At 34.2% G+C, this 14,216-nt stretch overlaps 1 protein-coding gene across 1 annotated transcript in view; it reads right to left on the bottom strand.

Moving 5' to 3' along the window:
• KLHL1 (kelch like family member 1) overlaps positions 1–14,216 on the bottom strand; it is a 361,829-nt gene that overhangs the window by 191,602 nt on the left and 156,011 nt on the right. Inside the window, exon 4 of the mRNA XM_060637013.3 lies at positions 6,807–7,003. Coding sequence (XP_060492996.1) covers positions 6,807–7,003 — 197 coding nt within the window. The remainder of the gene's footprint in view (positions 1–6,806; positions 7,004–14,216) is intronic.

Raw genomic sequence — 14,216 nt, 5'->3', positions numbered from 1 at the left:
ATGGGTTATTAGAAGAGTTATCAGTAATGATAAAAAAAAGAGCATGCTTCTAGCTAGAAACCATGAGAAATGTCAGGTATTTCAAAACCATGAACAGAAACCGCATAAATAAGGTTGTTTCTTTTTGTCTGGAATTGCTCTAATGGCTCTGAAGCACAAGTGAATGATGTATAGGATTTTGAGGACCAGACTGAAAGGGCAGCCATTCTCACACTGACTTGGCAGGGCTCTATGCTGCAGTGCTGAGACTTCTATCTTCCAAGGCTATTGACTGAACATGGTAGCCTTTGATCAGTCCTATTGCCACACTTCTGCCCCTAGCATAAACATCGGGAAATGCTGTAAGCCATGATGGTAGCACTGGGCAGAAAGTGAGAGAGTGACGTGAACAGGGAAACGAAAACAAAACAAAACAAAAACAAAAACTGAGGAACAAAATGTTCATGGCGTTCTGTACTCTCATCTATATTTTAAGTTTACAGTATCCATTTGTCTAAAGTAATCCATGTTTTGAAGTGTTCTGGACATCAGAAATCTAACTTGATTTAATGAATAAAATTCAATTGTTGTGTAGTCATTAGCGTATTAGATACAGCATCTAATTTCTAGTTAGACAGTACTGGCTTAAATCTCCGTTCTAGCATGGTCTTTCTATTGTTCTTCAGGAAATTATTGAACATCCCTGAGTCATTTTTAGAATGGAGATTATGCATATGTTGCAGGGGTTCTGAAAGGATTAAATTAACTAAGCATGCTTCACCCTAGAACAATGCTTGATATGTACTATATACACTTAACTTGTATACCTCCAGCACCAGCAGTGGGAAGCTTTGCTACCAAACACAATGGCAGAAGTTAGAGTTACCTGACTTTCTCTTTTTCTTTCTCACTCACCCAATATGTGTGTGAGTGTACACATATAGGTAGGTCTCTATAGAATGCCAGCCTTTATTCTTGGTTTCTTTTCTGGCCTCTTCCTCATGGCAGTCAGGCAACTAGTCTTTAAATTTAATCTCGGCTTCTACTTGCTTAAAAATATTTTCAATGATATACCATCATACTCGATATAAAAACCCAAATCCTTAACAAATTCTCAATAACCTTGGAAAATGGGCTCTGCCTAAAACTCCAGCCTCATCATCCACCTCTCTTCCTTTCTGCCTGACTATTCAATCACATTTGAATTTCCCGAAACAGAATAAGCTCCTTCCCACCTTAGGTCATTGGCACATCATGAATGTTCTTTAGCTAACACTTCACCTGATGAATTCTGCCTCATCCTTTACAACTCCATATAAGGCATCACTTGTTTAACAAGGCTTTGTCTCTTTCACTGCCCCATAGCATCTGACCACTATCCTTTGTAGCAGTTACCATATGTATGCATGATGCAAATATATATGCATGTATATAAATGTCATTTATAGGAATAATTTATTTGCACTAAGTATCTTCATTTTTATTCTAAGGGCAAACTATGTCTATTTTAGCTACCATTGTATGCCCAATGTGACCTATAGTCTGGGTACAAAATATTCAATAGTCACTCTGTCACTATTCAATCAACAATAAATGCCATGCACTTAAGGTATATAAGTTTAATAAAAATGCTAACAAGAAGCTACCACAGTAATGGAAGAGAAGAAAACACAGTAACAAAATCAAAAATATAAAGCCAGAAACTAATAACTACACTAAAGGATATAAAACAGTGTGAGGGTGTAGAGGGTTTTGAAAGCAGTGCCACATTATATAAAATATTCAGAGATGAGAACTCTGTGGAAGTGACATTTGAGAAGACATCTGAACGAGGCAGAGGAGAAAAGGATATAAATACTTGGTAGAACAGTGTTTCTGGCAGAGGGAAGCAAGAGCAAACACTAAGGTCATCAGGTGAAAGGTCCTTAGGTGAGATGCTTGATGTAGTCAAAAGGCAGTATGAAGACCAGTGTGGTTGAAAGTGTATGAACAGGGAAAATATGGTAAGAAATGGGACTGAAAAGAAAATTAGAGGAAAACTATGTGTGTTCTTGAATGACTGAATTCATGAGTGGGGAAAGTCGCAATCCTAAAAGAATATCCAAAGGGAATATGTTAGTATATTACCATTTACTAGATACTTCAGGACAAAATAAATTTCAACACATAATGCTTATTCTGTCATAAAGGATTTTGCAGTACAGTTGTGAAGACCAGTCACAAAGACAAAAAAGGTCATTGATTGCATAAGGAAATTTATGATGATGTCACATAATCCTAAATAAGGGAACTCTAAGATTTCAAAGGAGAGAAAGAATGCCATGGAAAGGTTTTTTAAAAAGATTTTTTATTTTTGAGAGGGAGAGACAGAAAGAAAGCATGAGCAAAAGTGAGGCAGAGACAAAGGGAGAAAAGAACCCTAAGCAAGCTCTATGCTGCCAGCACAGGGCCCAATGTGGGACTCAAACTCACGAATCATGAGATCAAGACCTGAGTCGAAACTAAGAATCAAGACGCTTAACCGACTGAGCCACCCACGCTCCCACCATGAAAAGTTTTAAGATGTTTCTTAGGCATGAATGAACTTAAACTGGAAACTGAGGGGTTATTTAGAATTATATTCCAGAGATTCCAGGCCAGAGACATTATCATGAGTGAAGTACAAGTGAAGGGAATTCACAGCACATGTTTAGGAGGAGGGAGGTCAGGTCTGCTTATTTTTGAGGAAAAATGCCCAGGTAATGGTTTAGAAGTTAGGTAAGGAGGACTATGCATATCAAAACTGTGTGAATCTGCTATTTTGAGGTAAATAAATGTTGGATGAGGAAAACATGCCAATCTATTCAATGTAAGAGACATTGTGGATAGTGAATTGACAGTGCTGTGCAAGTGAAGGTCAGAGAATTCATGTTAATGGTCTCAACCTTCAGTTCTATGTGAATTGTCTTCAAAGGCACTCAGCAAAGGCACTCCATTTCTCAAGAACCTCCAGAAGGCTCCCATCAACTGACTCAGTCTACAGTTGTGAAGTAAATCTCTTTCAAAGGCTTGCTAAGAGGTTATTTCAAGTTTCCATTTGTCCACCTTTCTGCTTTTAACTGCTTGTGAAGTTGTACCTTCCCCCTCTTATCTCCCATAGCTTACACGGATGCCCGTTATTGACAAACTTTAACCCAGAACCAAAAGGAGAGAGTATTTCAGAGAAATGCAGTTCCAGGAGTCCCCTGAAAAGGCAAGATGACCTTGGAGGGAAGTGGCGGTGATGATTAGTGGAAATAGACAACCCAGCAGAGAAAGAAAGGTCAGATGACTGAAGTAGACCTTTGGACTTTCCATTCATCTTTGCACAAAGCAAATTAATCTTAGTATTATTCTTTCATATAACATTTAATTTGAACAGAAGATTACACCACTAAGATGGAACACAATGAGGAACATTTACACAGCACTATTAGACACAAACCTATTTTGTCAAGTATGTGAAAATAGCTATTTTCATGCCCTACTGTAATTCAGCTATACGCACCAAATTTTTTTCAATATCTCTTCATATGACATGAGTATAGAATCATGCTATTCTTGATATTCTCATCTGTTTCTATTTGTCACTCTAATGATTTTAAACTATGATTTTCAAAATTAAGCACAACTCTCATAATGAACTCTAATAGTTAGAGGGGGCACATTTCCTTCAATTACTTTGTTGCTGTCTGGATATTCATACAGCCAAAGTTTAAATTAATGTTTTAGAATTAGTTTCACACTTCTGCCTAATATGGAACTTGCAATCAAAATTTTCCAGTAGCTTGCACATGAACCACTGCCAAGCTGGGTCACCTTCCTGAATAGATTTTGGAATTATCCACACAAAATCAATAGTTGAAGCCAAATACAGAGGTGAAATCTCCAAAGGAAAGTTACCAAATGATATAAATGGCAAAAGCATATAACCAGCACGGTAAGATCTGGATGTTCAAGGTCAAGTTGATATCTAAAACTTTCAGCAAGGAAATAGAAACTTATGGAAAAATGTTACTTATAAAATAAACAAATAAATAACAGATCCAATAAAGAATTTAGTCCCAGATGTACTAGAAAAAGTAGTATGATTTGCTATTAAAGCAACTAAAAAAAAGATAACATAATGGACTTGTTCTTAATGCACAGATTGAATAGATTGGATGAAGACATATGCAAGATTGAACAAGGATCAGAAGTAAAGATGTGGTGAGAAATTATAATACCAGATGTAAAACATTCATTTGAAAGTGTTAGAAATGAGAGAAAACAGTGATGTAGGACCAATAGGTCAGTAAATTTTATTCACTAAAAATAGTAACCCATGAGCACCGAGAATATTGGAGCTTCATGTTCCCAAAAGAATTTGAAATCATGTTTGAAATCACGAAATTAAATTTCAACCTACATGACACAATACATAATCCATTCATAGTCTCAAAAATAAATTAAGATAGAGACGTTTAGAATGTTGAGTATATTAACAAAATTTGTGTAAATTTCAGGTTTAAATATATTTTACTATAGAATATACATTTTAAACTGTCTAAAGAAAAAATATTGTTAATATTGTGTGATAAATTGTGGAGCAGTCCAAGCAGCTGCAAGAAAAACATCTTTATTACTAAATTAATAATTTCAAACTAGACCAGAAGGGACCATTATCCCTCTGGATATGGACACATATTGTTCTTCGGCTTAGCTACGCCAAGAACTCCTAATTGTAATGAAATGTGCATAATTAAATGACTGCAGTTGGACTTTGATATTTTGGTTGATGAACTGTTTGTTTACATTGATTTTATATGGTTCATATAATTTCAATAGTGGTACTATGCCTTGTCATGGAATATTTCAAAGGAAAATTTTGACAATAGAATCGCAGAGCATGTATCTCTTTCTTTTTATTTGTATATTTTCATTTAATTTACCACTTGGCTTAAAGGATTAAAGAAGAAAAATAAAATAATATTGAAATTCTGTATAAGAATAACAATCAGAAGACTTTTAAATGGCTGACAGTCATTAGTGATTTGAAAAGATGTTGAATCTTAAAAGAACTTTTTCGTAAGTAGCAACTACAAAGCTTAATGAGATTTACCTCATATAAATTCTTTCCTTGAGTTGAAAGGGAAAGTTCTATACTTTATAATTGGTTGTTTCAATAATTACAATCAAATCATTAGTAATGTTAATAATGACAATAACAAAATTGGCTAGCATTTTGTAGAGGACTTACTATATGCCAGACACTAGAATAAGAGCTTTTAGAATGTTCTTTCTAGGGTATGAAATATGATCAGTGTGAATTGTTGTAAGTGATTACAGTGTGAATTGTTGTAACTGATTATTCTATTCTAGAATGGAGATAACATAAAAAACATCTCACACCACAAAGTTCACACATTTAAAGTGTACAATTCAAGTGATTTTTGGTATCTCTATAAAGATGTTAAAATACATATATATACAGAAAAAATGAGAAAAAATATAAATAGACTTAAATTACTTTATGAGGATTTACTGACTGATATTCACTCAGTTTAAACCCATCATTAAAATGGTAAAGAGGGGCGTCTGGGTGGCTCAGTCGGTTGAGCGTCCGACTTCAGCTCAGGTCATGATCTCACAGTTTGTGAGTTCGAGCCCCGCATCAGGCCCTGTGCTGACCGCTTGCTCAGAGCCTGGAGCCTGCTTCAGATTCTGTGTCTCCTTCTCTCTCTGCCCCTCCCCTGCTCACGCTTTGTCTCACTCTGTTTCTCAGAAATAAATCAATGTAAAAAAAAATAAATAAAATGGTAAAGAAAGTCAAAGTTCTTAAAAAAATAGATCAGTTCATTTATACATCTAAATATTTTCCCTTACTATAGAAGTTTGCAGAGGTTCTGAAATCCAGTATGTACTATGCCAATAAATACTTTATAATATATACTTTAAGTAATGATATTTTCCCTGGACAAATCATACAGGCAGAGGCATACCAAATATAATGTGCTATGATGAAAATGCATTTGGCAGCTTGGGCTGCTATAACACAATACTATTGCCTGGGTGGCTTAAAGAACAGGAATTTATTTCCCATATTCAGGAGTTGGGAAGTCTAAGATGAAGGTGTAGACTGATTTGAGTTCCTGGTGAGGGCTCTCTTCATGGTTTATAGGTGGTCACCTTCTTACTGTGCCCTCACAAGGTAGAGAGAGAGAGAGGAGGCAAATTCTCTGGTATCTCTCCTTATAAGGGCACTAATCTCATCATGAGGGACCCACTCTTAGGACTTCATCTAAGCCTAATTACAACCAAAAGTCCCTATCCCCCAGAACCGTCACATCGTGGGTAGGCTTCAACATTGAATTTTGGTTGATACAACTTATTCCGTAGTAGAAATGTTGTAAGAAAAAGGCAAAAAAAAAGTTGCTTTTTTTTTTTTCTTTTTTGTGGTACAGACTGGTAGCTCTTCATCAGAAAGAAAAGAAGAAAAAAGGGGCAGCTGTGGAAGTAGATTTAAAAAGAGATATGACAGGAGTACTAAGAAAGATTAAACAATTTTAAAATCTTAAATAGCCTATAGTTGCTTTATGGTTTTATTTATAATTTATACACAATGTAGAAATAAGTCCATTAAGAACAGGCTTTTTTTGCTTCGATATTATAAAATTCTATGTAGTACATTGTGCCCCATAATAGAAATGTGCCCAAGCCTATAGAACTCATTTGAAACATAAAAAAGTCATTCAATGCAATGATAGCAATTGTTTTAACCTCTGATAATACAGCTATGCCTCTATTATGAAAATAGTACATTTCCTTACCATTGTGTAGCTGTGGGCCACCTTCATTAATTCAATGCATCCTTGAGCATCTGCGAAGGCTCGGATCCCCAAACAGTTGGATGGGTGCAACAGCTTCATGAGGAAGTGGCAGCACACTTCTACTACTTGAGGGAGCTGAAGAAGGCACGCTGCAGCAAGAAGGTTTTCAATGGTGTCTTCCTTTAACTCCAAGCAACCTAAACGTTAAGTGAACAGAATCACGAAACTGTTTAGAACGATAACTTGCATGTCTCACTTCATGTAACATTCAAAATCTTCTAGTATGTACAAATGCGGTGTCAACTAAAATGTCTGTATCCACTTCAGCAGGAATTATGGTTGTTCCTTTTGTTGTGAATTAAGGAAAAAAAAAAAGGAGGCACAAGAAAGTTTCACAAAAACATGTCTAGAAGCTTAGGAGAGCAAAGATTTATGAAGTTTCTGACAATACACTTGTGTATATTAGTATGAAGCACCTATATGTGGATAATGAATACATGTATATGTACATGCCTTATATATACCTGTGTTGTAGATTGCTAATACTGTTTTTAACTCACTGTACCCATGGTTATAGTTTTCTGTAATTTTTCTTTCCGTTTAGTCAGTTCTCTTAACCTCAGAAAATGAGCTCTTGAGTATTTCCTCTTTTTTCTAACTACTGGAATAATTTATTAAAGAATTGGACTTTTTGTGGAATGTTTGTAAAACATTCCTGTGAAGCCTTCTGGGCTTAACTATTTGAGGTTAGGTTTTGTTTGGCAACTCAACACATCTTTAATAGGTTTACTTCCATTCAGATTGTCTATGTGTAACTCAGGATTGAGTGAGTATTTCTAAGTCATACAAATGGCTTATTACATCTTAGTTTTTGTGGCACAGACTGTTACTCTTCACTAGAAATAGCTTCACGCGGGGCGCCTGGGTGGCTCAGTCGGTTGGGCGGCGGACTTTGGCTCAGGTCATGATCTCGCGGTCCGTGAGTTCGAGCCCCGCATCGGGCTCTGTGCTGACAGCTCAGAGCCTGCAGCCTGTTTCGGATTCTGTGTCTCCCTCTCTCTGACCCTCCCCCATTCGTGCTCTGTCTCTCTATCTCAAAGATAAATAAATGTTAAAAAAAAATTAAAAAAAAAAAAAAGAAATAGCTTCACGCATTTTCCTGAACACAGGACCAGGCCACATGATAACATCAGGATACATGTCAATGGACTACGAGTAGAGGGATGTTGGTTACTACCACACCAAGGTATTTATGACTTGATTGTGCTCCATCCATGGTCTCTTTCTCTTCTACCAGCAAAGTAAAGATGGCATAAAACCTTGGTGGATGGAGGATGCACATGGTGTAAGGAGCCTGTGTGCCTGAATCTATACCAAAAACTATTAGTTTCAAATAATAACTCAATATTTAAGCTAATAATACTCAATAAACTCAACTACTCAACTGTATATAATTTTATTGGTTTATTGGTTTTATTGATCCTTGCAGTCTAATCTACTCCAAATTTAAAAAATTTTTTTGAGTTTATTTTATTTATTTTGAAAGCGAGAGAGAGCACAAGTTGGGGAGGGCCAGAGAGGAGGAGAGAGAATCCCAAGCAGGCTCTGCACCATCAGAACAGAGCCTGATGTGGGGCTCAAACTCACAAACCATGACATCATGACCTGGGCTGAGATCAAGAGTCAGATGCTTAATTGACTGTGCTACCCAGGTGCCCCCAATCTACTCTAAATTGCAGTTTTAATTTTATTTTAATTAGTGTATGCCTGTAATTATTGGAAATTTTTCATGCCATAGATTGTTTATTTTTACTGCCATTCTTATTTTGTTAAATTAACCTATATTTTCAGTGGATTGTTTAATCATTTCAGAGAATCAACTTTGGTGGGTCTCGTTAATGCATAATATAGAGTAATGGTAATGGACGTGAGTTTTTTTAGAATTATTTTTATTAATTTTGCTTAGAGATTTTTGGCTTTGCTAAATATGAAAGTTCTGGAAAAGTATTGCCTATTTTTATTGAAGTGGTTTTTCCTCCTTACCTTTGCTTCTCCAATTTTCCCTTAGAGACTATTATCAAGGGCTTTGTATTGATCAAATCATTCTCTCCTCCCTATCTGTAGTTTCTTTATATATTCCATTCACTGATTATGTCCCCAATATATTTAATATTTCATTTAAACCTGACATGTAAAACTTTACAAATATTTCATATTTACTTGTAGAAGTTCTCTCCATGAGAATTATTTGTATTAAAATTTATAATATTTTTATATCTACCTTTAAATCCATGGATACTTATTTGGTATATCTAATATCCTGCTTAACCCTAACTTACTAAAAATTTAAATAACTTTTAATTGTAGAAATTCTACAAATGGGAATCACTCATTTCACAGAATTTTTAATTAATTCATAAACATTAATTTTTAATCCTAAGTTTTAATAATGTCATTCTTTTTCTTTGATTATGGATTCGTTTTATTTCTACTGTTCTGTCTTTATTTATTTTTTATGTCTGTTCATTTTTGAGAGAGAGACAGACACAGGGTGTGAGTGGGGGAGGGCCAGAGAGAGAGGGAGACGCAGAATTTGAAGCAGGCTCCAGGCTCTGAGCTGTCAGCACAGAGCCTAATGGGGGGCTGGAACTCACAAACTGTGAGATCATGACCTGAGCTGAAGTCAGCCGCTTAACTGCTTAACTGACTGAGCCACCCAGGGGCCCCTCTACTGTTCTTTCTTTATGTAACTTTACCACCTTTAGTTTTAATTATTATTACCCAAAAATAAGTATCTGTGTTCTACATTTAATAGCAAAATTTTGAGAATTTTAGATATCTTTCTGAGAAAATAATGTTTTATTTTCCTTTCTGAATGTTCTAAATTTGACTGAGGTTTGAATTATCCAAACAAGTTTTATTTATATGGTTCTTTTACTTTTTGCCTCAGTAAAACCTATATTGCAGCCTCTTATATTCAATGATAGTTATTAGTCCCTATATAAAGGGGATATTTTAATTCATTTGTGCACTTGGAAGACAGGCTACATGAAATTTGAAACTCAAACACAAACTTATATGAAGAAAATAATTGATGAACTTTTTCTTTCTTTCTTTCTTTTCTTTCTCTTTCTTTCTTTGTTTCTTTCTTTCTTTCTTTCTTTCTTTCTTTTTCATTTTCTTTTTCTTTTTGAGAGAGAGAGAGAGAGAGAGTGCATGGGCAGGAGAGAGGGACAGAGAGAGAATATCAAGCAGATTCCACACTGAGCATGCAGCTGGATCCCATGACCCTGGGATTGTGACTTAAGCCAAAACAAAGAGTGACACTCTCAACTGACTAGGAAACCCAGACACCCTACCTTTCATTATTAATATGCTATCATCTAATTGAAATTTAAGTGTGTATTCTTGCTAGCTAGAATTTATTTTCTAACTTTATGATGCTACAGAAAATTTTTTTTATTTTTCCTTTTTTTTTCATCCAGCATGTTAGAAAAGTTGTCTACTTTCAAAAATTCATCTTTCAAGGACAGAATATTTATTAAGAAAGATCTTTTTAAATAGACTGCCTTTATCTTTTTCCAAACCAAAGTTTTTTATTCTGGATTTTTTTAACCTATAGTAATTTGTAAGAATAGTACAATAAACACCCATATACTCTTTACCTAGCTTCACCATAAGTTAACATTTTGCCATATTTTTCTGCGTGTGTTTGTGTGTGTGTGTGTGTGTGTGTGTGTGTGTGTGTGTATGTGTATTTATGCTATAGCTGCTGAATTACTGGATTATTCTAACCATTATACTTCACCCCTAAATACTTAAGCCTGTGTCTCCAAGAACAAAGGTGTTCTCCTACATAACTACAATGTAATTTTTACACATATGAAATTGATAATATTACTAGTATTTACTATGATGCATATTTCCCCAAATGTCCAAATAATATGCTTTATAGATTTTAGTTTTAAATTCAGGATCTAATTAGGGCTTACACATCATATTTATTTGTAATGTCCTTTTAGTCTCCTTTAACTTATATTAGTTTTCCAGCCATTTTGTCATTCATGACATTTATAACAATAGTGAAAATTCCAGACTAGTTGTTATGTAGAATGTCCCCAGTTGTGTTAGTCATAGTATATCACCACGATTAAACCTAGCTGAAATCTTTTTTTGGCAGGGACATCATATAGGTGATATTGTACCCTTTTCAGTGCCTTTTATAGGGAGGTTCATTACGTATGTCTCATCATGGATGATGTTGTTTCGCACCTTGTTTAAGGCAATGTCTGCTAGATTTCTTCATTTTAAAGAATTTTTTCCTTTATAATTAGTAAATAATCTGTTGGGTGAGGGATACCTTTGCTTTCAAACATGACATTTCACCTATAACTTAACATGTTTAATAGTTAAAGAGTTTTATGTTTTATTTACGAGTGTCATGGAAAGAATAAGACAGAACAGGAATCTAAAGCATGCTTCCAAATGTTGCAAGGGATTTGATGAGGAAAGAAAAAAAAAGCACATAAACTGGAAACAATAAATTGAAAGGAACAAGGTATGGGAGAAAAATAAAAATACTTTTTATTATATATTAATTTCCAATTGAATTAGCTACCTAAAGTTTAATTTTAATTATGAAATAGGGACATTATCAATAACAAAATTTAGAAATAGTTATTTTTAAACTTACAAGATTTTAACAAATTTACAAGTTTCCTATTATTTGGATATTATCAACTAGTAGAACATTGAGTATCATAGGTCAATTTGGCAGAGGAGACATTTGTCAATACAGTTCTTCGAGGTGTTTATATTTCACAATATCATTCAATAATAATGTCAAACAAAATATTCATCTGAAGTTGAAGGATCAGACAAGCTCAAATTATTTTAAGATAATCATGTCAGTGTAGTTATTGATATATATTTTAAGGTTTGTGAATATTGTAGTAAGCACAAGAATAAAGTATTCTACAGGTCATAGACACCTGTACTTTATAGATTTTGAATGATTTATGAAATGTGTACCTTTACTTGTTAAAATAAAAATATGAAATATAGAGGAGATAACATGAATACATTAAAATATATTATTATTCATAATTGATCATATGCATAACAGCTTTTTATAACATATATATCTTTAAAACATCATTATGATTTAAGAACTGTAGAGGAATTTTACCTAAAATTTTTCATTAAGATTGCCAAGATATGGATATATGCTTCCTAGGATGGATCCTATGAAAATCAGATAAAAGAGATAAATGAAAGTAACATGGCTTTTATAGATTCCATTTATTATGACTTCAGTATATTTGGAGAATGACTTCCTTTAATTTTATCTAATTGTTTTCAACAGCACTTATGAGGAGAAAATTCACACAATAGACCTGACCTACTATTTTTGAAAAGGCCTGCTTGTTAAGATTTGACCTTGACTGGTGTCTGAAAATGTACATTTCAAAGGGGTTCCTACCATTAACTAATACAAATTGCTCTCTGTACCTAAACTGTCTGTATAAACAATACGGTTTATGCTAAACACTTGCTTTCCTTCTGAGAATCTTGAATTTTGGTGCATGTCAAGCAGAGGCTGCCTATGTGATCAGTCCCCCCAAAAAACCCAGAAGACTGATTCTCTCATAAATCTCTCTGGTTGGAAACAATTCACATGCTTTGTCACAACTCATTGAAGAGGATTAGGCTTGTTGGGTGTAGATGAAGTTGAAGATACACTGTGACTTTTGTCTGGAAAACAGAACAATGTTAACATTTCAATTCACCCCAAATTAAACTATATGTTTATTATAACCATATTCAAAATCTCAGCAAACTTTTTGTAGAAATGAGAGAACTTATTCTAAAAATTCATATGCAAATGCAATGGCCTGGAATAACCAAAATAATTTTGAAAAAGAACAAAGTAGGAGAAATAATGCTACCAGATTTTAAGACTTCTTACAAAGCTACAGTAATCAAAACTGATTGGTACTTGTCTAAATATATACAGAACAATGGAAAAGAATAGAATCCAGAATTAGAACCACTCATAAAAAATAACTAGTTTTTGCAAAGCCATAAGACAATTTAATTTAAAAAGTATAGTCTTTGAACAAATAGTGCTGATACAGTCAGATATCCATATGCAAAACTTGTATTTTCATTATGACCCATACAATTTATAAAATGTACTCAAAATGTTAATTCAGTGAAGAAACTTCAGCATTTAGCATTACATTTAGCATTACACATGACTACTATTTGCAGAGGTTAAGCATGATCAAAGATTGGCATCCTTGTTGGTCAGAACCTGAGTCAAGTTTTGGAATACAGACTTAGATGCCCTCCTAGAGGAACACATTTTTGTTCAAATTATGGGCAGTGAGTATGCAGAGGACTTTCTGATAAGATAGAGCAGGTAAGATAAAATGCAAATATGTCCATAAGTCATTCCTTTCTTTATATCTTTGCCCTTTGGTAATACTCTTCTATACTAGCTCTGAGGTTGGCCATGGGAAATACCATGGACAAAGGAAAAGTGTAAAACATAAGGCAAGCAAGGCTTTGAAAGGCATTTCCTTTGTTGCATTTGAGACCTTTCCACCATCATGTCATTAAGTCTGAGCAAGCCTGTTTCATCAATCTGATGCCCTCTGTTAGGTGGTTATGCTGCTGACAGTCAACTGAGCGCCAATACAGGATTAAGCTTTGTTCCAAAACACTAGAAAAACTTCTCAACCAAGTCCAGCCAAATTGACAAGCCGCAAACTCATAAACTAAATAAACGGTTGTTGTTTTAATACATTGTATTTGAGGGGAAATTTTGGGGTCAAGCAACTGTTATTCATGAAATGCTAACTTAGAAAACACAAAATTAAATATGCTATAGGCTAATGAAAAATAAATTACTCAAAATTGCTCATAGTCCTAAATGTAAAAAACTAAAACTCTAAATCTTCTATAAGATAGAAAATTTGTGTAACCTTAAGTTAAAGGTTTCTTAGATAAAATATCCAAAGCATAATCCATGAGAAAAAAATTGTTAAATCTGACTTCATAAAAATCACTGCAAGAGACAATATTAAAGGAACAAAAAGATGAACCACAGACTGGGAAAAAATGTTTGCAAAATCTTACATCTGATAAAGTACTTGTATCCAGAATACATAAATAACTCTCAAACTTTATAATAAGGAAAAAAATTAATAGGCAAAACGATCTAAACAGATGTTTCATAAAAGAAGATACATGGATAAAAAATGCTCAACATTATTAATGTTCAGGAGAATGGAAGCTAAAAGCCCAATGAAATACCACCTTGCATGCGTTAGCAGTACTGGTGGCAGTGTGAAATGGTGTATCTATTTTGGAAAACAGTTTGACAATTTCACCTCTCAAATGACT

Source organism: Panthera onca, chromosome A1, assembly GCF_046562875.1.
Source record: "Panthera onca isolate mPanOnc1 chromosome A1, mPanOnc1 haplotype 2, whole genome shotgun sequence".
Classification (NCBI taxonomy): domain Eukaryota; kingdom Metazoa; phylum Chordata; class Mammalia; order Carnivora; family Felidae; genus Panthera; species Panthera onca.
Note: the sequence above shows the minus strand (reverse complement) of the source record. Positions and strands in the feature narration are given on the sequence as shown.